General features: G+C 42.3%; 1 protein-coding gene across 3 annotated transcripts in view; it reads left to right on the top strand.

Moving 5' to 3' along the window:
• Window positions 1–27844, top strand: part of rmdn3 (regulator of microtubule dynamics 3) — a 470539-nt gene that overhangs the window by 388567 nt on the left and 54128 nt on the right. For all 3 annotated transcript variants that reach the window (XM_041214025.1, XM_041214026.1, XM_041214027.1), the window contains one exon: window positions 23097–23174. In XM_041214025.1, coding sequence (XP_041069959.1) covers window positions 23097–23174 — 78 coding nt within the window. The remainder of the gene's footprint in view (window positions 1–23096; window positions 23175–27844) is intronic.

Here is a 27844-nt window from a genome sequence, read left to right as displayed (position 1 = left end):
TGCCAGAAGGAGATGAAATAGGCACTGAATAACAAAGTGATTAAAAAGGCATTTCAGCAGTAAATAAAAAATATATTTTAAACCATGTCATATAGACATGTTTTTAATTTTCAACATTACTTAAGAATATTAAAATAATCAATATAGCTTCATAAAAACAATACTATATAGTACTAAACTACTAAAAAAAGTGCATGTTAGCATGTAAAATAAATGAGGAAATTATGTATGAAGAATTTCACACATTTTAAATTGTTTCCTAAAATGATGTTTGCATTTTATATTTACAGACCTTGAAGCTTCCTATACAGGGTCACATTGTGTATGCAGTGGATCTGCGCAATTTGATGCACTCCTCACCATCCTCGAGTACTACCCTTAGAGTACTCAAGGGAGCTCTGAATGGCAGTGCCACTGAGTTGAGAGGGGGGTTGCTGATTTTATATTATTAATCACTAATTTCTAAAATCTGAGCCACAGTATTCGATTATAATCAGTAAAATCTTATGGGATTGTGGTATTAGAACCTGGTAGAACCTGGTAATGCTGTTCTGACCCCTCCATCAACTTATGCTGATATTAATTAAGGTTAAGCGAATAAAAAGGAAATGTGACTAGGCATAGAAAGTTATTTAATTTATCCTTTGAATAGTGTTCTTAAGTGGACTCTTCCAAACATACTCTTATAACATACACGAAGGTTGATGATAGGATTCTACAGGAAAGACTTATACCATGGTAATATGCTGGTTTGGTGAGGCATGTTTGGCTGTGTTTCACATGTCAATGGCTTACATCCATCACTGTGGAGGTTTAAGTGGTGTGCCGTAGGTTTTCCACCATTGCTTGGGGTACCACTTAATCAAAAGAATAAGGCTGTTGATCAGACAGGAGCTTTCTTTCTGAATCCATATTAGCTGCTTTTTAATAGATTATTGTATAAGTGTTCCTTAAGGTTTCTCCTAGGAATAAATTCCATTATGATATTGTAATAAGAGGAATGTGATTGTAGTTTTGGGTACTACATTAGTCTGTTTCCAGTCTTCTCCTACTTCTTCTGTATTCATTGACTTCCATATAATGGCCATAAATCCCTTCCAAATCTTCACCCTTGTCTCTCTTAGTAGTGTGAACTAAGTAGGAACATAGGAACAGGAGAAGGCCATTCAGCCCATCAAGCCTGTTCCGCCATTCAATATGATCATAGCTGATTGAACACTTCAGTGCCTTTTACCCATTCTATCCCCATAACCCTTTACATTATTGTTAATCAGAAATCTATCAATCTCTATCTTAAACATACTCAATGACTGAGCTTCCACCGCCCTCTGAGGTAGAGAATTCCAAAGATTCACAACCCTCTGAATAAATAAATTTCTCTTCATCTCGGTCCTAAGTGGCTTCCCCCTTATTTTGAAATTGTGTGTCCTGGTTCTAGACACCCCAATCGGGGGAACATCTTACCTGCATCTACCCTGTCTATTCCTTTAAGTATTTTATAGGTTTCAATGAGACCACCCCTCATTCTTAGAAATTCTAGAGTTTCCCCAATCTCTCTTCATAAGACAGTCCTGGAACAAGTCTGGTGAACCTTCGTTGCACTCCCTCTATGGCAATAATATCCTTTTTGAGGTAAGGGGACCAAAACTGCACACAGTACTCCAGGTGTGGTCTAACCATGCTTCTATGCAATTGAAGCAGGACTTCACTACTCCTGTACTCAAATCCTCTTGCAATAAAGCCTTCCTAATTACCTGCTGCACCTGCATGTTAGTTTTCGGTAACTTATGGACAAATAAACTCAGGTCCTTTTGTTCGTCTACATTTTCTAGTCTCTTGCCATTTAGGAAATACTCTGCACATCTGATCCTTCAACCAAAGTGGATAACCTCACTTAGATAACCAAAGTACTCCCTCACCCTGAGAATTTATTTGTTTTGTCCTGTTTAATTTTATATTGAACTTTTATCATGTTTATACCAGTCAATTCTACCTCAGTTATTGAAGTTTTTTAATGGGTGTGTTGCACACGTGTTACCTAGTGAATACTTGAAGAAAGTAAATTGTTCATGAGGTATTTTCTATATTCAGCACTATTGGTGGAGAAGGCATTATGTGCCGAGACATAACTACCAACATTGTAGCCTGAATTCTATGGCCCGTGCTCGCTGTGAGTTCAGTGGTGGGCTGGGAGTGGAGAATTAGCTATTTTATGTACCCCCACACTTAATTTGCATGTTTTAGCATTCTTGTCTCTTCTCTCGCCACGCTATTATTGTTGCAGTTTTGGATAAAAGTGATGATTGGTGATGATTTGCATCCGCAGCTATGCTTTTCCAGGTCTTTCTGTGCCACTTTGACTACTTTCTGCATGACCTTATGCTTCACCTTTCTTGCTGCAGGATTTGTAGACTTTGTCTTCCTCTTCATTTCACTTGTAAAGGATTTATTAACTAATTTTATTTTTTCTCTCTGTTTGCTGAAAGGTGAAAAAAAGAACTTGAATTTGTCCCAAAGTGCTTTGCAATCAATAAATTTGTGAAGGGCTTTCACTGTTGTGTAGGCGAAGATAACAATTTGCTCTCAGCAAGGTCCCACAAACAGTAAATGAATGAATGACCAGATGCTCTGTTTTGTAGCTATGGTTAAGGGAGGAATGCTGACCAGGATACTGTAAGAACCCCTCTTCTTCTTTAACTAGCACCATAAGATCAAAAGAAATAGGAGCAGGAGTAGGCCATTCGGCCCCTTGAGCCTGCTCTGCCATTTAGTAAGATCATGGCTGATCCAATTGTGGCCTTAACTCCATTTTCTTGCCAGCTCCCATAACCCTTCACTCCCTTGTAAATCAAAAATCTGTCCAACTCAGCCTGGATTATATTCAATGTCCCAGACTCCACTGCTTTCTGGGGAAAATAATTCCAAAGATTAACAACCCTCCAAAAGAAGAAATTCCTCCTCATCTCCATCTTAAATGGGAGATCCCCTTATTTTTAAATTGTGTCCCTTGTTCTAGAATTTTTTCCCACTCGCTTAACCTACCTATATTCCTTTGCACTCTGTGTCCTCCTCACAACTTACTTTCCTATCTATCTTCGTATCAGCAGCAAATATGGCTGCAATACACACGTTCTCTTCCTCCAAGTCATTGATATAGATCGTAAATAGTTGAGCACCCAGCACTAGTCCCTGTGGCAATCCATTAGTTACATTTTGCCAATCTGAAAATGACTCATTTATCTTGCCCCTCTATTTCCTGTTAGTTAGCCAATCCTCTATCCATGCATATTACACCCAACACAATGAGCACTTATCTTGTGCAGTAACCTTTTATGTGGCACCTTATCGAATGTCTTTTGGAAATCCAAACACACTACATCTACTGGTTCCCCTTTATCCACCCTGCTTACTACATCCTCAAAGAACTCTAATAAATTTGCTAAGCATGATTTCCCTTCCATAAAACCATGCTGACTCTGCCTGATTGTATTATAATTTTCTAATATCTTACTATAACCTCCTTAATAATATATTCTAGCATTTTACCTATGACAGATGTTAGGCTAACTGGCCTATAGTTTCCTGTTTTTAGTCTCCCTTCTTTTCTGAGCAGTGGTGTTACATTTGTGATTTTCCAAAACTGCTGTGACCTATCCAGAATCTAGGGAATTATGGAAGATCACAACCTACTAGACTAACTAATCTATAGTTTCCCGTCATGGATACCTTTCCTTAGCTTGAGCAGGCAGAGAGGCTGCCCTCAGTTTAATACTCATCTGAAAGATGGCACTGCTAATAATGCTTTTCCTCAGTACTGCACTGGAATGTCAGACTAAATATGTACGTACTCAAATCCATAGTGGAACTTGAAGCCATAACTGTCTTATTCAAGGATGGAAGTATTAATACTGAGCCAAGCTGACACTCAAGTACATTTAGCTATGAATCTTTTCTGTATGCTCAGCATTATTTTCGTATTTAAAAGAATTTCATGTGTCCTCTGCCGAATGTTGTTGAACAAGCGCCTCTCTCGTACACAATTAAGTTGGTTAAGTCATTCCCCCAAACCTTTTGAAATTATATAGTCCTCCTAACCTTTGGTAGTCCTGAATCTCAGATCAGGCTAGACGTGAGTTTATTGCTATAATAATAGATAAAAACAAAAAACTGTGGATGCTGGAAATGCAAAACAAAAACAGAATTACCTGGAAAAACTCAGCAGGTCTGGCAGCATCTGACGTTTCGAGTCCTCATGACCCTTCAACAGAACTAAGTAAAAATAGGAGAGGGGTGAAATATAAACTGGTTTAAGGTGGAGGGATGAGGCGAGAGAAGTTGGGGTGGGGGGGGGGTGGTTGTAGGGACAAGCAAGCAGTGATAGGAGCAGATAATCAAAAGATGTCACAGACAAAAGAACAAAGAGGTGTTGAAGGTGGTGATATTATCTAAAAGAATTAGCACATTCTTTTAGATAATATCACCACCTTCAACACCTCTTTGTTCTTTTGTCTGTGACATCTTTTGATTATCTGCTCCTATCACTGCTTGCTTGTCCCTACAACCAGCAACACCCCCCCCCACTTCTCTCCCCCCAGACCCTCACCTTAAACCAGCTTATATTTCAACCCTCTCCTATTTTTACTAAGTTCTGTTGAAGGGTCATGAGGGCTCGAAATGTCAACTTTGTTCTTCTCCGCCGATGCTGCCAGACCTGCTGAGTTTTTTCAGATATTTCTGTTTTTGTTTTGTGAGTTTATTGCTGTCACTGTTCCCCATAGATACCATGAAAACCATTTGATGAGTAATGATTCACTCCTCATCCTGGTTTTAAATATCCAAGTAACACTTCAATGTAACAACATCATATTAGACCTCAGATGAGCTATTGCATTTTGTCGGATTCTCAAATTGAAGTACCTGGCCTGTGTCTTGTGTTTTGACACTTATCCATCGGGGCTACAACTAACTCTACATGCCATTTGCAACTTTGCATTTTCACCGTTTGAAAGCCAAACGAATCTCCCCAATGCACTGAACATGTAGTGACATTTCTACAGTAGACCAGCTGTACCTGAAGCTTCACATGGATGTTATCTATATGTTATCTAGACAGTGTACTTGCTTTATCTGGGAATTTCCCAAGACAAAGGCAACAAAAGCAATCAGCACCTTTTCAGAATCAGCTAATAGGATTTTAAATTAGCTATAATTCTGTATGAAAAGTTGAACAGAAACTTTAGAATAAGCAATGGGAGATCTGTTTCTGACACAGTAGTAATATTAGAAATTTTGACCAAAGCAAAATACTGCAGATGCTGAAATCTGAAATAAAAAACAGAAAATGCTGGAAATACTCAGCATGTTAGGCAAAATCCGTGGAGACAGGGACAGAGTTTTCATCAGAACTGCTTTCTGCTTTTGTATCAGAAACTTTGGAGGATTTCCCTTGCCTGCTGGCGTTGGTTGTGTTCGGTCCCATGTGCAGACAATATGTGAGAAGGCCGAAAATCGGTTTCACAATGTCGTGAAGCCAGTTTACAATCATCTGCTCAGCCCGTCGATGGTGGGCTGCGTTTCCTGCCATCAGATGTTGGAAACCTCATTGTAGTACATCTGCATATCATTATAAGACCAGCCCGCCGGACTTATCCACCCCATTGGATTGTCCACCCATGTCAGTGGGAAAATATGCCAATGTGTTTCACAGCAGCACACATAAGGCATACACTTGGCGGGCTGCACTTTGCTTAAGACTTCAAGGTTTGTTTGCCTACCTTGCTTCAGTCAGCACTCGCAGTCATCAGTGCCAGGCTTCACAGACATCACCGCATCACTTTTAGGGAGGCTCACGGGCAGGTCTTTAGCTATCAGATCAGCCATTTTTGGGTGGCTTTTCAATGGCTGCAGGCTAGGGCTTGCTTGGTGAAGGGGGACAAGTGGCCTCAGACAAGGGAAGAAGCTGCAGGGCGAGGGTTGTACTAGGGAAGGCAGGGTATCCCAGGGTTTGTGTGGGGGCACATGTTGATCTGTGCAAGTGGCGTCAAGATGGTGAGGGCTGAGGAGGCAGTTTCCAGAGAAGATGAAACCAGATGGACATGTGAGGGTGTGTGAGAGAGAATGGGTGGTGATGTCCCTTGAGCTGGCAGTGAGTGAAATGCCTGTGAATGTGTGATGGGCTTGAGTGTGTGAGTTTAGAGTGGAGATGGTTGCCATACCCTGGCTGTATGGATGAAATCATTCATTCTCTATCTGCATTGGATGGCCAACCTCTTCTATGCAGTATTGGCACTGATCACTGCTATCGCCTATCAAGCCAGAGTGCTAATGTTGCTGCCCCTTCTGCAGCCAGAGCAGGGGTAAGAGAACATCACAACAGGCCTCCTCGGCATCCAGAAGACACTCGAGGGCTGCAGTCTTTTTGCCTTTCAGGCCATGTCTTCTTTGCTACGGTCCTGGGCTGGAAGCACTGAGCGTGGCTGAACTTTAAATGTGGTGCCTAGCGTGATGAAGCGGCGAGGTGACGGTGTGGAGGTGAATTGGAGCCCACTGGCCACCGAAACAGTGTGTATCCTGGGAATGCATAATTAATGCAGCAGGTTTGGGATGATACGGCATGAAAAGCTGCCATTATGGCTGGCAGATAAAATGTTGTTTTTCCTGCCCACAACCGCACTTAGTGTAAAGCTGGGATGATTCCACCCTTTGACTTTAAAAATAAATGCAATGATTCAGGCCATATCACTGCATTCTGTCGGGGGCAATTTACAACATTGCTACCCAGGCCTCAATTTAATGCTCATCTGACCTATATACAACTGCAGATTTACTGCTCAGAGTTTGCACCCTGTTCTGAATAGACCGAGGGCCCCTGAAGATATAAATGGGTGGATTCTGTTAAGTGCTGGTCTATCATTTTTCACTCCTGTGCCCAATTTTCATTTTGTTTTAGTATAACAGATTTGATGAGTTTAGATCAGCAAGGAGTTGAGAGGACTTTTCTGCTTCTGTATCAACAATAACAACTTGCGTTTATATAGTGCCTTTAACATTTAACATATTGAAACATCACAAGAATGTTATCAGACAAAATTTGACACTAAGCCATGTAAGGAAATATTAGATAATAACAGGTGATCAATAGCTCTGTCAAGAGCTAGATTTTAAGGTAGTTGCAGACCAATCAGCCTTCTGTCAATGGTGGGAGAACTTTAAAGAGACATTAATCCAGGACAAAATTGATTGGCACTTGGAAAAATATAGGTTAATAAATGAAAGTCAAAAAGTATTTGTTAAAGGCAAATTATGTTGGACTAACTTTATTCATTTATTTGATGAACTAACGGAGACATAGTACCACATAATAAACTTGAGCGGAATTGAATCCCATGGGATACTTCAAAGGGTTGTGGATGCTCCATTGTTGAATATATTTAAGGCTGAGGCAGGCAGATTTTTGGTCTCTTAGATGATCAAAGAATGTGGGGAGAGGCAGGAAAGTGGAATTGAAGCCGAAGATCAGCTATGATCACATTGAATCCCTTAGCTATTCTGCTAGTTACATCCACAAAAAACTCCAACAGATTTGTCAAACATGATTTACCTTTCATAAATCCATGTTGACTCTGCCCAATCCTACCATTTATTTCTAAGTGTCCTGTTATCACATTCTTTATAATAGATTCTAGCATTTTCCCCACGACTGATGTAAGGCTAACAGTTCTGTAATTCCGTTTTCTCTCTCCCTCCTTTCATAAATAGCGGGGTTACATTTGGCACCTTCCAATCTGCAGGACCTATTCCCGAATCTATAGAATTTTGGAAGATGACCAGCAATGAATCCACTATCTCTGCATCTCTTTCAACACGCTGGGATGTGGACAATCAAATCCAGGGGATTTATTAACTTTCAGTCCAATCTTTATAGTGTTTAATTAATTGTTTTGCTGATTATATTTTAATTAATGTCTCTAGTCCTGCCTGTGCTTATATTCTTATTTCAATAAATGTCCTACTTACCCCGATTAAAATTCCCTAGTTAAGGTAAATTGGAGATACTCATCAGCCAACCTAATAACCAACCTAGCAGTTCAGAGAAGGTTTACAAGACTAATACCTGGAATTGGTGGGTTGTCTTATGAGGAAAGGTTGGACAGACTAGGCTTGTATCCTTTGGAGTTTAGAAGAGTAAGAGGCAACTTAATTGAAACATATAAGATCCTGAGGGTCCTTGACAGGTGGATGTAGAGAGGATGTTTCCTCTTGTGGAAGAATCTAGAACTAAGGGTCACTGTTTAAAAATGAGGGGTCGCCCATTTCAAACAGAGATGAGGTGAAACTTTTTCACTCAGAGGGTCGTGAGTCTTTGGAACTCTCTTCCTGAAAAGGTGGTGGAAGTAGAGTCTTTGAATATTTTTAAGGCAAAGGTGGATAGATTCTTGGCAAGCAAGGAGGTGATAGGTTATCAGCGATAGGTGGGATGCAGATTTCAGGTTACTATCAGATCAGCCATCATCTTATTAAATGGCAGAGCAGGTCGAGGGGTTGAATGGCCTACTCCTGCTCTATGTTCGTATGTGCTACTATTACTAAACCTTACTACTAATGCAACCTTACAAATACTAAAATTACCCAAGTTTTGAAAGTTAATTGAGAAAAATACTCACCAGCCAATCAACTACCTGTTTTCCTGTGATGTCACACTTTGATTTTTCTCAGAATGCCGTTGGCCTACTCCGGAGCCAAGGATTGGATAGCTCTTCTAGGTATAGTTTACTGTCCACAGGCCATCATTTCTCCCACTCTTTTTAGGTGCTGCTGTCTGTCTCCGGGTCCTCCTCATTTAGGTGCTGCTGTCTATCTCCGGGTCTTCCTCTCATCTGTTCATTTAGGTGCTGCTGAATGTCCCTGGGTCCTCCACTCTCCTCTTTTAGGTGCTGCTGTTTGTCCCTAGGTCCTCCTCTCTCCTGCTCTTTTAGGTGCTGCTGTTTGTCCCTAGGTCCTCCTCTCTCCTTCTCTTTTAGGTGCTGCTGTTTGTCCCTCGGTCCTCCTCTCTCCTGCTCTTTTAGGTGCTGCTGTTTGTCCCTAGGTCCTCCTCTCTCCTGCTCTTTTAGGTGCTGCTGTTTGTCCCTAGGTCCTCCTCTCTCCTGCTATTTTAGGTGCTGTTGTTTGTCTCTGGGTCCTCCTTTCTCCTGCAATTTTAGGTGCTGCTGTCTATCTCCGGGTCCTCTCGCCTGCTCATTTAAGTGCTGCTGCTTGCCTCCATAGTCTCTAAAGGGATAAATCAGGAACCCAGAATTAACTCTGGATTTAAACAGCTCACCCAAAATTTACACAAATATGGTTGATAAAAATGCTTGAGTGGACCTCCGCATCCCTATTAACTGCTGCAATTGTCCAGTAGCCACCTGGTTTTGCAGGCCTCTTTGAACATGCAGTTAAAAAGGTTGCAAATTAAGGCATTTACAGGCTAACGGTCTCCGTGTCCCATGCCAGCCATATTGTCTGCCTCTAGCCTGTTGGACATCAAACAGACTGTGCCATTTTCTAAAGCTTGATTTTAGTCTATTAATACCCCAAGGAGAAAACAGAATAAAGAAGAATATAACGTACAATATAACCATGGATAAAATGTTGTATTTTGCAACATTGAGGCGATGACCTCTTGAAAATGGGTTCCTGTAACCTCTTTGTCTCCCATATGTGATAGAATGTGTTGTGCTGCTTTTCCAGTAACTGATCCTGAGCGAAAGCAGCTGGACACAATTCCTGCAAGTGTGTTCTGTTTGGATGTTCAACCACCAAGGACTCCTCAGCAAGATTTGCTCAGCATGGATTGCAACTGCCCTGCTATTATAACCCATAATAAAATAACATTAAAATAGGCAGCATAAAAGACATATCGTTATTTTAACCATAAACAATATAGTGATATATTCCAATTAAAATATCTCTCCAATCAGATGACTGTTCCATTTTACATGCTGATTAGGGTGATAAATTTCTATCATTGGTGTGGAAGTTGTTAAAGAGCAGTCAATTGAATTAGCTCAATGTTAGGAAGACAAATTACACTTCAGCTGCCATTGTCCCAGGAAGTATTTGGGTAAGTTTAATGTAAAAAAACTGTGCCAACTAGATGTGTAGTCTTGCTGTCCTTAATATCAGACTGAATAACTGGGAAGTGGTCAACTACCAACAGTCTTGCCAGCATTAATTCTGACAGAAGGTCGGAATGTCTCCTGTTTGCTGAGCTGCCAGCTATTGAATCTGTGTCAGGGCACCAGGGCTGATCCCCAGAAGAGAACATAAGAAATAGGAGCACGGGTAGGCCATTCGGCCCCTCAAGCCTGCCCCGCCATTCAATAAGACCATGGCTGATTTGCCGCAGGCCTCAACTCCTCTTTCATGCCAGCTCCTCATAGCCTTTAACTCCCCAATATTTCAAAAATCTATCTACCTCCTCTTTAAATACTTTCTGTGATCTCGCCTCCACAACTCTCTGAGGTAGAGAATTCCAGACATTCACTACCCTCTGAGTGAAGCAACTCCTTCACATCTCAGTTTTAAATGCATGTCTCCTTATTCTGTAATTATATCCCCTAGTTCGAGATTCCCTCACTAGTAGAAACATCTTCTCAACATCTGCCCTGTCAAGCCCCCTCAGAATCTTGTACATTCTTCTAAACCCTAATGAATAAAGGCCTAACCTGTTTAGCTGTTCTTGATAAATCAACTCCTTCATCCCAGGAATCAGCCTAGTGAATCTCTTTTGAACTGCCTCCAATGTCAGTATATCCTTTCTTAAATATGGGGACCAAAACTGTACACGGTACTCCAGTTGCAGCCTCACCCTGTACAGTTGTAACAAGACTTCCCTATTTTTAAACACTAACCCCCTAACAATACAGGCCAAAATTCCATTTGCCTTCTTGATTACTTGCTAAACCTGCATGCTAACTTTTTGTGTTTCATGCACAAGAACACCCAGATCCTTCTGTGCTGCTCTTTTTTTAAATAAAAGTCTGCCTTTTGATTTTTCCTACCAAAGTGCATGACCTCACACTTTCCTACATTAAACTCCATCTGCCAAGTTTTTGCACTTTCACTTAACCTGTCTGTATTCCCTTGCAGATTCCTTACATCCTCATCATAACATGCCCTCCCACCTATTTTTGTATTGTCAGCCAATTTGGATACATTACACTCTGCCCCCTCCATATTCATTAATATAGATAGTAAATAATTGAAGCCCTAGGACTGATCCTTGTGACACTCCACTAGTTACATCTTTCCAGCCTGAAAAAGACCCATTAATCCTGACTCTCTGTCTTCTGTGGGTTAACCAATCCTCAATCCATGCTAATATATTACCCCCCAATACCGTGAGTTCTTACCTTGTGCAATAATCTTTTTATGTGGCACCTAATCGAATGCCTTCTGGAAGTACAAATACACTACATCTACTGGTTCCCCTTTATCAACTCTGCTTGTTGTATCCTCAAAGAACTCTAGAAAATTTGTCAAACATGATTACCCTTTCACAAAACCATGTTGACCCTGTTTGATAGTGTTAAGCTTTTCTAAATGTCCTGCTATTTCTTCCTTAGTAATGGACTCTAGCATTTTCCCAGTGACAGATGTTAGGCTGACTGGCCTATAGTTTCCTGCTTTTTGTCCCCATCCCTTCTTGAACAGGGACATCAAATTAGCAGTTTTCTATTCTGCTGGGACCCTCCTTGAATCCTGTGAGTCCTGGAATATTTTGACCAATGGCTCCACTATCTCTGTAGCCATTTCCTTTAAAACCCTTGGGTGCAGGCCATCAGATTCTGGCGACTTCTCTGCCTTTAGCCCCATTAGTTTCTCAAATACTTTGTCCCTCATTGATAGAATCTGTTCCAAGATCTTTCTTCCCATTAGCTCCTCACTCAGGGAGTGCGAGTGGGGAAATTGCAGACCTGCTGTGTGTAGTTTTCCAACCATTAAGTTAATAGGACAGAAACACAGGCGCTGTGAGCGCACAATCCTCCCCACCAGTGCACCCTGTGTGCTCCTCACAGGGAACATCCCTTCAGGAGATTAGTCTTATAATTTGTAAATACAGAAAAAGACACTTGTGATGCTCATATAGATACCAGAAAGATTGTGCATCTAAATACATGTATTTTTTGTTATTTCAATGAGCATGATTGAAAATAAATTCCTGCAAATCATGTGGTGTTACAGATAGGAGGAGGGTTAATTTCTTCTCTCACAGAAAGGTGTTTTAATTTGTTTCCTTCTTTATAAGCAGTAGGATATTTCCCTATCCCTCGGTTTTGGTGTGATTCAATTTTCTATTAACCCCACAGCAAACTTGAGATAGGATGAACTCAAAGGGTTAGTTTATTTGCACACACTCAAAATGCAGAAAGGAGAGTTGGAACATCACCCCTCGCATTCAATACAGTAGAAGAGGGATAGAGTGAAGGTTTTACAATACTGAGAAAATAAATATTATTTCACGTGGGTTCCAGAGTTCAGAATCAAAGCCCAATGAAGTATCCCTTCACATAGGTCAACGGGCTGAAATCCAATGCTGTATAATTCACTTTTCCGGTGATGCTGACTTCGCAAGATGAGATATATAAGCAGGGATGAATCAGTCTTGTAGGCACTGTTTCAGAATTTCTAGCAGAAGCAGTGTAGATAGGGGCCAGGAGTTCCATTTGGGCAGAGCTCCTTGTCTCTGAGGCTGCTAGCCAGATGATAAAGAGCAGACTGAGCTATTCAGTTCAGCAATGCAATATTAACTTGTTCAATAAGCCAGAGGTCTGTGTCACATGACCCCCACCTCTCCACACGGTTTACAACAAAGGATGTGTAACCATTGTTTGGAATGCAACTGGGTTTCAAAGATTGCTAAATGTCTCAGCCATTACGAATTGAAAGAAAGGTTGCAGGACCTTTTGTCTTAGCAGACCATCAGTTTTCTTCTGGCTAGCCTGGGTTATTAAATGCAGATGGCCTTTGTATAACTCTCTTTGAAGTTGGGCTGTACAGGTGGTTGTCAGTGGCTCCTCAGAGATAACGAGTTGTGAATTTCCTTCAAACTTCAATGAGGCTTCTTTTGTTCAGAGGTCACAGACATAGGTTCAGCCATTTGAAGGGTCTTTGTTCAGTTTTAAAATTTACAAAATAGCAATGAGGATATCTATAAATATTTTATAAAAACATACAAGCTGAGATCTTAGCCACTCACAGTAGTGTTATATCTCAATAAAAGCCTTTTCTGATGAGTTTGGAGATAGAGTTGAACCAGGTTTTCTGGGAAGAGTACACGTCCCATTATTTAATTCCTGGGAAGTAACAAATATGATGATGGAAAGGATTGAAAATTGAGATTAGAAAAAAAAGTACTTACAATCACATTGTTGTTACATTTTCATTGGAAATGGTTTGCAGCCTTTTTATTATTCATTCTCAGGATGTGGGCTTCACTGGCTGGACCAGCATTTAATGCCCATCTCTAGTTGCCCTTGAGAAGGTGGTGATGAGCTGCCTTCTTGAACTGCTGCAGTCCATGTGGTGTAGGTACACCCACAGTGCTATTAGGAAGGGAGTTCCAGGATTTTGACCCAGCGACAGTGAAGGAACGGCGATATATTTCCAAGTCAGGATGGTGAGTCACTTGGAGGGGAACCTCCAGATGGTGGTGTTCCCATCTATCTCTTGCCGTTGTCCTTCAAGATGGTCGTGGTCATGGGTTTGGAAGGTGCTCTCTAAGGAGCCTTGGTGGTTCCTGCAGTGCATCTTGTAGATGGTACACACTGCTGCTACTGTGCACCGGTGTGGAGAGAGTGAATGTTTGTGGATGTGGTGTCAATCAAGAAGGCCACTTTGTCCTGGACAGTGTCAAGCTTCTTGAGTGTTGTGGGAGCTGCACTCATCCAGGCAAGTGGGGAGTATTCCATCACACTCCTGACTTGTGCCTTATAGATGATGGACAGGCTTTGGGGAGTCAGGAGGTGAGTTACTCATTGCATGGTTTCTAGCCTCTGACCTTCTCTTGTAGCCACAGTATTTATATGGCTACTCCAGTTCAGTTCCTGGTCAACGGTAACCCCAAGGATGTTGATAGTGGGTTATTCAGTGATGGTAATGCCATTGAACATCAAAGGCCAATGGTTAGATTCTCCCTTGTTGGAGATGGTCATTACCTGACATTTGTGTGGAATGTTACTTGCCATTTGTCAGCCTAAGCCTGGATATTGTCTAGGTCTTGCTGCATTTGGAAATGGACTGATTCAGTATCTGAGGTGTTGCAAATGGTGCTGAATGTTGTGCAATCATCAGCGAACATCCTCACTTCTGACCTTATGATAGAAGGAAGGTAATTGATGAAGCAGCTGAAGATGGTGGGATGGGAACACTACCCTGAAGAACTCCTGCAGTGGTGTCCTGGAGCTGTGGTAACTGACCTCCAGCAACCACAACCATCTTCCTTTGTATTAGGTGTGACTCCAACCAGTGGAGAGTTTTCCCCCTGATTCCCATTGACTCCAGTTTTGCCCGGGCTCTTTGATGCCACACTCTGTCAAATGCTGCCTTGGTGTCAAGGGCAGTCACTCTCAACTCACCTTAGGAGTTCAACTCTTTTGTCCATATTTGATCAAAGGCTGTAATGAGGTCAAGATCTGAGTGGCCATGGCAGAACCCAAACTGGGCATCAGTGGGCAGGTTATTGCCAAGCAAGTGCCGCTTGATAGCACTGTTGATGATGCCTTCCATTACTTTACTGATGGAGAGTAGACTGACAAGGCAGTAATTGGTTGGGTTGGATTTGTCCTGCTTTTTGTGCACAGGACATACCTGGGCAGTTTCCACATAGCTGGGTGGATGCCAGTGTTTTAGCTGTACTGGACAGCTTGGCTAGGGGTGCAGCAAGTTCTGGAGCACAAGTCTTCAGTACTATTGCCGGAATATTGTCAGAGCCCATAGCCTTTGCAGTATCCAGTGCCTTCAGCCATTTTGTGATATCACATGGAGTTAATTGAATTGGCTGAAGATTGGCATCTGTGATGCTCGGGACCTCCAGAGGAGGTCAGCTGAAGATTGTAGCAAGTGCTTCAGCCTCATCTTTTGCAGTAATGTGCTGGGCTCCTCCATCATTGAGGATGAGAATAGTTGTGGAGCCTCCTCCTCCAGTGAGTTGATTAATTGTCTACCACCATTCACGACAGGATGTGGCAGGACTGCAGAGCTTACACCTGATCCATTGGTTGTGGAATCACTTAGCCCTGTCTATCATTTGCTGCTTATGCTATTTGGCACGCAAGTAGTCCTGTGCTTTAGCTTCACCATGTTGACACCTCATTTTTAGGTATGCCTGGTGCTGCTCCTGGCATGCCCTCCTGCACTCTTCATTGAACCAGGGTTGATCCCCTGACATGATGTTAATGGTAGAGTGGGGGTTATGCCAGGCCATGAGGTTACAGATTGTGTTCGAGTACAATTCTGCAGCTGCTGATGGCCCACAGCACCTCATGGATGCCCAGTCATGAGTTGCTAGACCTGTTTGAAATCTATCCCATTTAGCACAGTGGTAGTACCACACAACACGATGGACGGTATCCTCAATGTGAAGGCAAGACTTAGTCTCCACAATGACTGTGCGGTGGGTACTCCTACCGATACTGTCATGGACAGATGCATCTGTGGCAGGCAGGTTGGTGAGGATGAGGTCAAGCATGTTTTTCCATTTTGTTGGTTCCCTCACCATCTGCCGCAGACCCAGTCTAGCAGCTATGTCATTTAGGACTTGGCCAGCTCGGTCAGTAGTGGTGCTGCCAAGCCACTGTTGTTGATGGACATTGAAGTCCCCCACCCAGAGTACCTTCTTTGCTCTTGCTACCCTCAGTGCTTTCTCCAAGTGGTGTTCAACATGGAGGAATACTGATTCATACGCTTAGGGATGGCACTACGTGGTAATCAGCAGGAGGTTTTCTTGCCCATGTTTGACCTGATGCCGTGAGACTTCATGGAGTCCAGAGACAATGTTGAGGACTCCCAGAGCAATTCCCTCCCAACTGTATACCACTGTGCCACCACCTTTGCTGGGTCTGTCCTTTCGATGGAACAGGACATACCCAGGGATGGTGAAGGTGGTGTCTGGGATATTATTTTTAAGGTATAATTCACGAGGCTGTTGCTTGACTAGTCTGTGAGACAGATCTCCCAATACTGGCACTAGCCCCCAGATGTTAGTAAGGAGGACCTAGCAGGGTCAGTAGGGCTGAGATTGCTGTTGTTGTTTCTGGTGCCTCAATCGATGCCAGGTGGCCCATCCAGTTTCATTCCTTTTTTGTGACTTTGTAGCAGTTTGGTACAACTGAGTGACTTGCTAGGCCATGTCAGAGGGCAGTTAAGAGTTAATCACATTGCTGTGGGTCTTGAGTCACGTGTAGGTAGACCAGGTAAGGACGACAGATCTCCTTCCTCCATGGTCATCATTAGACGTTTAATTCCAGTTTTTTATTGAATTTAAATTCCACCTTCTGCCTTGGCGGGATTTGAACCCTGAGTCTTTGGATTACTAGTCCAGTGACAATACCACTACGTCATCACCTGCTTGAAGCCTATTGAAACCACCAAAGGTGTTGATCCCACCGGGTATTCCATGGAATAAAGGATGAGATATATCAGCCTTGGCAGATTTCAACTTTTTTTGCCTATAAAATAGACGGTGCCATAATTTTTATGTCAACAACAAAGAGACTCTTGAAGTGCAGGCAGACATGGGCCCTCGAGATGGAAGTCCAATAAGGCAGTAAGGGAAAGGAAATTTTTCCATTAGATCCCCAGTGCACTATTATATAACTCAGTAAGAGGTGTCTCGTGCTAGTATATGGTATGGTCTCGCATCCTTTGGACTAGCAACAATTCTAACTTTTAAGCTGCCTGGTTTGTCCCTTAGAGATTAGTGGTGCAACATTAGTATGCGAGGCCTGGAGTAATAACCCAGAGAACATATGTTCAAATTGCACCCTGGTAATTTGAGAATTTGAATTCAGTCAAATAAAATATCTGGAAATAGATAATAGTATCACTAATTGTGGACATGAAGTTGTTGGATTATCATAAAAAAATAAATAAAAAGTGTTTATGGGTTGAAAGTCTGTTTCCTGCAAAAATCCTGTGTGAAATAAATTTGGTAGTCTGAATCCAGTGCCTGAGGGCATAAACTCAACACAAAACTATTCTAATTGGCAATCTTGCATGGGGGATTAGCAAGGATAGCATTTATTATCCTGTAGTTCTTGGGTACAACTCCTTTATGTATGCAACACCTTTAATCAGAAATTCTTTAATGTTTTGAGGATTGAAACACAACTGGATTGTAATTAAAACAAAAAAACTGCGGATGCTGGAAGTCCAAAAACAAAAACAAAAACAGAATTACCTGGAAAAACTCAGCAGGTCTGGCAGCATCGGCGGAGAAGAAAAGAGTTGACATTTCGAGTCCTCATGACCCTTCGACAGAACTTGAGTTTGAGTCCAAGAAAGAGTTGAAATATAAGCTGGTTTAAGGTGTGTGGGGGGGGGGGCGGAGAGAGAGAGAGAGGTGGAGTGGGGGTGTGGTTGTAGGGACAAACAAGCAGTGATAGAAGCAGATCATCAAAAGATGTCAACAACAATAATTATAATTATTTAGTTATGTTGTTAAACTGTATATCTGCATTTGAATTCTGAGATAAAAGACTGAATTGAGAATTTGTCTGTAGTTGTTTCTTCAACTTAGATGTAAAATAGAAAAGGTAGCGTAAGAAATAGCAATGAAAAAACTTAATAAAATTTGAAAAGGCTCCAATGCAGGATCTCTGCCACTGGCATATCCGGGCCATCCATTTTGAATGTTATTGATTTTAATTCTTTATCCCTGATCAGTTGTCATCTTGGCTCTATTGGTAGCACTTCATCTTGGTTGTAATTAAAGCCACATTCCGTGACTTGAAATCATCGTCCACACTAATGGAGCTCTCCAGTGTTGATTGGGACCCCCTGGCTGGGTCCACAACCCTGTGAAAGGTCGGAGGGCCATTGAAGCCTGCTATCCGTGCCCTTATGCTGGAGTCACAAGGCTGAAGCGGTCAAGGCCAAAATCATTCCTGTGGCGGGGATCCTTCTCCACCCTAGCCCTAATATTTCTGCCCCTTCTTTGTAATGGAACCTCCTGCAGCCTTTAGATAGCATCTCAATTTTGAGGCCTGATATGGAGTATTTGATTGTAGAGAGACTTTTGACAATGGGTGCCTGAAATGGGAAGAATTCCGTCCCCAGCACCTCTGTTTTCTGTTTTTATATCTCTCATATAAAAACAGAAAATGCTGGAAATGCCAAGCAAATCTGGCAGCATCTGTGAAGAGAGGAACAGAGTTAATGGCCTAGATATTCATCCTCGAGGTGGGTAGTGGGAGTCAGAAAAATTCCTGGCTCAGCTCGCCCACCTCAGGAGAAAGTGCTCTGGGAAGCAGCTGTTTCAACAAGCTCTAATGCAGCCTCTGGGTTCTCAGCCAAGCCTTATTATGTATTCTTGACTGAGAGCCTAGAGTGCTATTACAGTACCAGAACACCTGCTTCCCAGAGGAAACATTGTTTGATTGATAGCTCAGGCTTTCTGATCTTGTTGTCAATTTCACAATGTTTGTTTACACAAGTTAAGTGGTTTCAAGAGTTTGTGGTGTTTGGTACTTTAAAGGGCCTGGGTGATTGACACTTTTATTACCTTGTAGTTCAGACTTTTATTCAACGTAGGAGAAAATTATCAATGAATTACTTTTCTTCAAAGTTTTTGTTAAACAGTCCACTATTCACTATGGGGTTCATTAGTTCAAAAAGTGTACAGTGGGTCAATGGACATGAAAGTGCCATAGCTTGGCATAGGGTCATGAGGGGCCATAGGTGGTGGGTGGAAGGGCAGAGCTTGGCATTAGGGGCATATGGGGACTTGGTGGATGGAAGGGCAGAGCTTGGCATAGGGAGCATGAGGGATCATAGGATGAATGGGGAGTGTAATTTGGCATAGGGGGCATGAGGAGGACCTTTTGAACTTAACTTTTAAAAAGTCCCCTCATGCCGACTAGGGTTCATGACTCCTCCGAGGGACCGTGAACCATAACTCTTTAAAAACCTGGGTTCGCTCTATGAAAATTGCAGAGTAGGACATACCTATCCCTGCAATGGAGCCCGCAAGGTCGGGAGTGCCAGATGCAGGCTTTTGACAGGAACCAACCGGCACCCATTAAAGGCATTCCTGAAAATCAGAAAGCCCGGGAATGGCTTTAGGAATCTCGAATTGGGACCCATCCGCCATTTTTTAAAGGCTCCCAAGTCAACCCAACCTGGTGAAAATCCAGGCCAATGTTTCAGGCCTGTGACCCTGTTTCTCTCTCCACAGATGCTGCCAAGAACTGCTAGGTATTTCTAGCATTTTCTGTTTTTATTTCAGATTTTCAGGAACTATAGTGTTTTGCTATTGTATTATTATCCCTTGATGAGTGCAAAAAAAGTGGGTGAAGCCTCTGATAACACAGAAATGAGCAGAGAGCAGAGTGTGGCGCAGACATGCTGAATGGTCACTCACAAACAATGATTGCTGAACTGTGATTTTTCCCCACGGGAAACAGGTTTTAATCCTTGACTTCTATTTGGTAGCCGATTCATTTAAGGCAAAGAGTCCTTGTTATCCTTTCAAATAGTGACCAGGCAGGATATTCATGTTGAACTGCTGCAGTCCATCTCTGAGCAGATCACATGGGCTCAGAGAAACTGGGGATGTTAAATTCGAGATCAGGGAGACAAACAGAATGGGCAGAAATGAGGGATTCAATCTCAGGAAGAGCATGGACCAACTTTATTTCACTGTTGTGGAAATTGTGGAGAGTCCAGGAAGAAGGGAAGTAGCAGAATTAAAATAACTGATTAACTTATTCTCCACTGATACCCTATTTACTTGATCTTCCACCAAGCAGCCAAGGTGCCCACCTGGTTCAGGAGGGAATCTCATGACTGCACGTGGGATTCTGATGATGTATGTAGCATCCTAGTGCAATTTCAAGAGACATATGGGGTGAACCTGTGCCAACTGCACACTGCCCCCACCTCCAAATAAGCTTCTTGCTGGCTGGATCACCTGCTGGTTTGCCCAATATTGGAAGCTACAGCTTGGAGGGAGATTTCCAGTGAAAGCCATATAAGGCAGTTTGTTGCTGTTGGCCCAGGCCCACTAGGAGCTGGATTGGGTCAGTTCAAACACACAGAGGAAAGAGGAATACCTCCAATACAATAACAGGAAGAAGAATTTTGAGGAATGCATTGATCATTCAACTTTGGGATCACAAAAGATCATTTCTAGAGCCTTATAAAAATGTGAAACAGGAAACGACCATTCAGCTCACTGAGTTTTCTCCTTCTGGGAGATATGTACCACCTGCATTTTCTCAAGCTCTAAAGAACCCATTTATTTAAGCAAGTTTAATTTCAATCTTTCTTTTCTTGGTGGTGAACAGGCTGGGGCTGTATAAAAGGGAAAGGTTGAGGGGTGACCTGAGAGAGGCCTTTAATATAATGAAAGGGTTTGATAGGGTAGACATAGGGAAAATGTTTCCACTTGCTCAGAAGTCCAAAACTAGAGCTCATAAATATAAGATGGTTACTGTTAAATACAATATTGAATTTAGGAGAAACTTCTTTATCCAGAGAGTGGTAAGAATGTGGAACTTGCTACTACATAGTGTGTTTGAGGGAAATAGCATTGATGTATTAAGGGGAAGTTAAACAAGTGCATTTGGGAGAAAGGAATAGAAGGATATGCTGATAAGTCAAATGAAGAGGAGTGGGAGGAGGCTCATGTGGAGCATAAATACCAGTATAGACCAGTTGGGCCAAATAGCCTGTTTCTGCGCTGTAGATGCAACATAACTCCATGTAAAAGGGATGAACAGGTCATTCACTTCATTGTTATTTGTAGGACCCTTCTGTGTGCAAATGGCTGTTGCATTTACCTAGGTAATAATGACTACTCATCAACAGTAATATGTGAAGTGGTTTGGGATGTTTCTCCAAGATTTGGTAAGGTGTTTTATAAGTGCAAGTCTTACTTTTTACTAATTTGGACTCTGTCCCTCAATAACTGGCTCAGAAGTTGAGCCTGTCAGCTGTGCTATTATTTGTTTTATCGGAAAATCCATGGGGAATAATCATTGCTTGCAGATCACGGTCAGATCTGACTTATATTTTTTGGCTTGTATTTTCTATCTATTTTTCTGTGTGTACATAGATTTTGTTTTTGTTCTTGTTTTTGAGTCCAGTCACACACACAAAATATTCTGATCCAAGTTTAACTCTTGTAATATTTGCGGTCATGGTTTTTTTCTCTTTTCCCCTTCTAGCTCCCTTCAAAGTTACTTTGTGTTTTCTCCCTCGCTCCCCCTTGCTTTCCAATTCTATTGGCTTCTCTTTCACCCTCTCCTTTGTTCTTTCTTGCAATCAGTTCCTGAGTCAGGGCCTCCTCCACATGAACCCTGTGATGATGCAGGTTGCAATGAATTAGTTTCTCATAAAATTAGCAGCATGTCTAGAAAATCTAATAACTAGTTTCAGAACTTTGCCAATGATCAAAGAAAGCATGTTTGTGGGAATTATTTCCTGGATTAATTCTTGGTTTAGGATTTCAGTGAAATACATGAATTCAGATGGAAACCGGGAAATTTAAAGGAAAAATAATTTATAGTGGCTCAGCTATTGTTTCAGCTCACTAACTGTTTTTAATCAATGCAAATTCCAAATTCCTTTATCATTGCCTATCAATTCCTGTTCCTACTGATTGCCCCCTTCAGCCTTGCAATGTTTCCACAAACTAAAGGTGGTGAATTACCAATCATTGCAATGCCCTCAGGTTAAAGCTACTTTCCCATAAGCACAAAGGGAACATTGGAAGGTCCAATCTCCCATTTTAAGGTTTGGCAAGCGATGATAAATTTGTACAAAACATTGATTAGGTGATACTGTATTACTTGGGAACCCCATGATAGAAAGGTCCTGTAATTCATAGAAAACATCCATCATAGATTCACTAACATGGTACCAGTGATGGGAAAATATAACATAAGGAAAGACTTGAGACAGTGAAGCTCTAGAGCACAGAAAGTTAATAGAGGGTTTATTCAACCTTATATTTAATAATGAATTTAAATTTGATAAGGTGAATAGCGAAAGATTTTACCTCTGGTAAGGGAGTCAGAGATCAGAGAAGTTAGAAGAGATGTCTTTTTAGAAAGAGTTGTCAGACAATGAGATACTTTGCCACAGGAAAACAGTGAAGCAGAAACCATTGAATCTTTTAAGGGAAAGTGAATAAATATTGGAAGCAGAGAAAGAGCCAGACTGCAGGAGAGAATAGGGACATTAGACTAATTTGGTGCTGCTGTAAAACCGGCACATATGATGGGCTAAGCAATCTCCTGCTCTGCTGGAATGTTCTAGCTGAATGCAGAACTTTTAGCTGCAGAAAGGATAAGTAGAAAGAAAAGAAAGAATTTGCATTTGTATTTTTGCTTTTCAGAACTGCGAGTGCTTCAGAAGCAATGTGAAGTGTAATTGCTGTTGTGTATCCAAACACTCTAGTCAATTTGCACACAGGAAGTTATGGCAAACAACAGTGAGATAAATGATTAGTTGATCTGTTCAAGCTGTTGACTGAGGGATAATAATTGGCTAGATGTTGCCCTTCTTCAGATAGTGTCATGGAATCTTTTATATCCACCTGAACAAGCAGACAAAGCCTCAGATTAACAGCTAATGCAAGAGACAGCAACTCCAACAAAGGAGCATTTGCTCTTCACCCCTTGGATTTTTGTAGGGGGTTTGTGGCGAGAGGAAAAATAATCACAATAGAGCAAAAGAAAGTACAAAAATAAAAATGTTTGGCCTGAACTATACTTTCAGGTTTTGGATATGTATTCATTAGCCTGTAGTGGAATTAGATCACATTCCACTGACTTCTCAATGGCAGTATTGGCAAGTTTACAATCTAACTTTGTTTCTTACTATTTTTCTAGGAACACATCGATAAGGCCATTGAGCTGAAGCAAAACGACCCTTCTTTACACTACTTGTTGGGAAGATGGTGCTATGAGGTAATATTCCAGTGGTGTATAAAGAGGAGGGGGCTGCTTTTATGGTGTATCCTGTATTATACAAAGCTGGCAGTAGCTGGTTATGTTTGACAATATAATATTTCCTTGTCAGTGAGCTCCTAATCATGTGTTGCTCAAAAAAAGCATGAATCAAGACTGTCCATTTCCAGCATGCCACATGCCTTTTGGGTGTATATTTCTTTTTTGAACTCTTTAACCACATCTGTGTCTATAGGATAAAATGTGGCAGTCTAGTCTATAAGGTAGCATGCTTGTTCTGTCAATATTTAACTTATAAGCTTCATGCTGTCTCTTTCTTGCTTGATAAAGAAGCATGGGCTGGATTTTACAGAGGCATTCAGGCGACGGTCCTCCCATGTCTTTGTAAAATAGGGCATCGTAATGTCGGAAGCCTGCCCACCTTCCCTAAACAAACAATTAACAGCTGATTCAAATAGTTAAGCAGGCAATTGACTGTCATTTTACTTTGCCCGTTCCATTTTGCGGGGTACATGCAGGCCAAATGCGGTGGGAGGGGTGAGGGGAGTGATTTCTGGCAACTATTCATGGGTAGCACAAGGGCGGTAGAAAAGGCTGGAAACAGAGCAATTGTGAGAGAGTGGTTGCATCAGGTGAGTCTGCTGATGGAGGTGAGAGTGTTAACCTGTGGATCTTTGGATATATTTGTGAGGTGTACCAGTTTAAAAGAGGGATATGTACAGGATTGAAAGGTCAGAGGCCCTAGAATCAAGGAGGATCCCTTAAACAGAAGTGTCCAGCTGGGAATTCACAGGTCATTGTCCCCATGGGAATTGTGCTGCTCAAGCAGAACAGGAGAAGGAGGGACAGGAGGGCAGATGGTCAGGCACAGGTGTGCCCCGCTAACCCTGCATGAGGGTCCTTGTGCTGCTCAAAGGGCAAAAGGACACAGCGACCACATCATCAAGTCCTTCCAAGGAGAAGACCTTACCCTGCACAAATAGTTTATAAGCAGAGAATGAACTACCTCCAGCTATCAAAGTGCTAGTGTTTTTGCAGACTAGCCTCCTGGGAGACATTCCGAGATGCTGGCAGGGGGCATTTGATCAAATTGTGTAGGGGGACACCTGATGCATGTAGCTTTGACGGTGACTGTGACCTTGAACTTTTATGCTACGGGCTCATTCCAGGCATCAGCCAGAGGTCTTTGCGGCATTTTGAAGCCTGCGGCACATCAATGCATCAAGGGAGTGATGGATGCACTTTTTAGGAGAGAGGGTGACTTCATCGTTTTATACCATGGATGAGGTTAGACAGACTGAGAGAACCAGAGGGTCTGGTTGCATTACAGTATTCCCGAAAATTCAGGGAGTGATGGACTGCACACATGTGGCCATTAAGGCTCCTGCAGCCAGCCAGGGGCATTCATGAACTGTAAAGGGTTTCATTCCCTGAATGTGCAACTTGTGCATAGCCATCATCGGAGGATCGTGTAGGTATGTGGGTGGTATCGTGGGAGTTATCACAATGCCTACATCCTCAGGCACTCTTAGGTGCCGCAGTTTTTCTGCCCAGCACAATCATTGGAGGGATGGATACTTAGCTATAAGGGCTTAAAGAGATGGCTCATAACTCCTGTAAGCAACCTGCTATCAGAGACTGAGCATTGTTCCAGTAAGAGCCATGCAGCCATCTGTTCAAAATGAGATTCCGCTGCCTGGACCGACCTAGTAGCATTGTGCAAAATGGACCGGCTCGGGTCTCCCTGATCATTGTGTTATGCTGTGCTTTTCACTCCCTGGCACTCCAGAGATGGGAGGCCCTAGCAGGGAAGAATGTAGTCGATCGACCGCATCCTCAAATGACGAATCTGTACTGTATTCTGAAGACAAACAAGAGGAGCCATGCAGGCCAGCCACAGCATAACAGCATAAGGCCTGCAGGGAGTGGGATGCCAGAGAAGCTCGGTTAACCTCACATAGCAGTGCATCCACATCAGATACGAGGTTTTCCACTCACCTTTTCAGAACAGAAAAGGCCATACATCCTCTTGAAGCATGACAGCCAGGCCCTCCAGACAACCCCACAGCTGCTGACCGCCTCTACCATCTCCATCCAGGCTTGTTTGGTCTGGCAGGGAGATCTCCTCTTCTCATCCTGCAGCATTAGAACCTGCTGCTGATCAGTCACAGCCTGGAAGAGAACATGAAGGGAGTTATCATTGAACGCTGGGGCTGTCCGGCCTTTTGCCTTCACCATTGTTCCTGGTAGCCACTGCGATGGGAGTGGGTCACGCTAATCCAGTGTGGGGTGCCTTTGATAAACAAATGATGTTTCCTCCTTTGTCATCTGGGGGTGGCATGAGGCACAGCTGGCAGAAGAGTCACCAGAATGACAACAGATTTTCTGCCCTAAAGCTTCTCTACTCCTTAATTTTCTGCATTCAATATTGTCTTGCCTCAATTATGACAGTCTGCCAATTAAAGGTTGCTGCCCCCTGAGCATGCCTTCCTCTTATGAAGAAAGGTTGAACAGGTTGGACCTATACCCACTGGTGTTTACAAGAATGAGAGGTGATTTTATTGAAACATATAAGATCTAAGGAGACTTGATAGGCTGAATACCGGGAGAATGTTTCCTCTTGTGGGGGAGACTAGAACTAGGGGACACAGTTTAAGAATAAGAGGTCTCCTTTTTAAGACAGAGATGAGAAGGACTTTTTTCTCTGAGAGTCGTTAGTCTGTGGAATTCTCTTCCCCAGAAAGCAGTGGAAGGAGGGGCCATTGAATTTATTCAGGGCAGAGTTGGTTGATTTTTGATAGGCAAGAGAGTCAAGGGTTATGAGCAGCAGATGGCAAAGTGGAATTGGGACCACAACCACTAGGTCAGCAATTGATGTGGGCCCCCTGGCGCAGCACTAATTAGCCAGCGGTCCTGTCAGCCAACCATTAATTGGCTGGCCGATACTTAATCACACTGGACACATTGACATGGGTGGGAGCGGACCCCCATGCTCTTTCCCTTGCACCTCTGATGCGGCCGGGATGCGTTAAATGCAGCCCCATTTGTCTCTTACCTCATGGTGAATATCGTGGCAGGTACAAGGTCCATCTGGAATACAGATGTTTTGTGTTGGGCATCTTACCAAATAACTAATCTCATGCCAGCCTTCCACAACAAGTGGCTGCTGAAAGTTTGCTGCACGTAGTGTTATGCTACTTAGTAGTGTCTCAGTCTCCTAACTGGGAAAGTTTTATTGTTCCTCCCTATCGATTCTTCTCATGCCCAGTATTGTTGACCAGATTTAGATAGAGAAGAATGCATAATCCCAAGTTTGTTGAAACTAAGCAGCTGACTACTAATACTGGCCATGATGTAGCAAACTACTCTTGAGTTCTTCTGCCTCCACTATTGCTATGACATGAATTGATTTGTTCTGATGAAGAGTCATATGGACTCGATACGTTAATTGTATTCCTCTCCACAGATGCTGTCAGATCTGCTGAGTTTTTCGAGCTATTTTTGTTTTTGTTTTAGATTTCCAGCATCCGCAGTATTTTGCTTTTATATTAATCTGTAACATGTTGGCTAGACAATTAGGGAGGAATTTTAGATTTCCTACCATATGTAGTGTCTTCTTTTGGATGTAGTTGAACCTATTCTTATAAAGCTCCCTTCCTGCCTACCATTAATTTCTTTCTGAACTAGAACACTTGAAACTTCCAGTATCTCTTGCTGCTTGCTATTTACTAAGACCAACTTCACTTCCAATCTGCAGCCACCTTTTAAAGGACCTGAGACTTAATAATAGAACAAGCTTATGTACAGCAGATCTTGAAGAAATCATGTGCTTGCAATGTTCCAATATGACACCATCCTTTTGGATACTGTTCCAATGCCGACAGTATTTGGATGAGAATTCATTCATTTGTGTACATGTATGTATTCGTTTAGAGAGTGAAAAAGATACATTAAAGGTAGGTCATCCAATGTTTTGGTGCCAGTCACCTTATTTATTAGAACATAAGAAATGGGACCAGGAGAAGACCATACAGTCCCTCGAGCCTGCTCTGTCATTCAATACGATCACAACTGATCTTCTAAACAAAAACAGAATTACCTGGAAAAACTCAGTAGGTCTGGCAACATCGGCGGAGAAGAAAAGAGTTGACGTTTCGAGTCCTCATGACCCTTCGACAGAACTTGAGTTCGAGTCCAAGAAAGAGTTGAAATATAACCAGACAACTGATCTTCTGCCTCAACTCCATTTTCCCATCTGATCCCCATATCCCTCAATTCCCGGAATCTGTCTATCTCAGCCTTAAGTATATGCAATGATGGAGCACCCACAACCCTCTGGGGTAGAGAATTCCGAAGATTCACAACCTTTTGGATGAAGACATTTCTTCTCATTTCAGTCCTAAATGACCAGCCCCTTATCTTGTGACCATGTCCCCATGTTCTAGATTTCCCAGCTTAGGGAAACAACCTCTTGATGTCTACCCTGTCAAGCCCCTTCAGAATCCTAATTAGAATTAATTTAACATTTACTCACAAAAAAATCACCAATTTTAAAATTTAATGACTTAATCAAAGGAAAAACCTCAACAAATTTTGAAGATCTGACAGTTCACTATGTATTACTGAGCGATGATAAATTTGCTGGTTGGGTTATAAAGTAAGGATGCTGC

The sequence above is a fragment of the Carcharodon carcharias genome, chromosome 20 (genome assembly GCF_017639515.1).
Source record: "Carcharodon carcharias isolate sCarCar2 chromosome 20, sCarCar2.pri, whole genome shotgun sequence".
Lineage (NCBI taxonomy): Eukaryota > Metazoa > Chordata > Chondrichthyes > Lamniformes > Lamnidae > Carcharodon > Carcharodon carcharias.
Note: the sequence above shows the minus strand (reverse complement) of the source record. Positions and strands in the feature narration are given on the sequence as shown.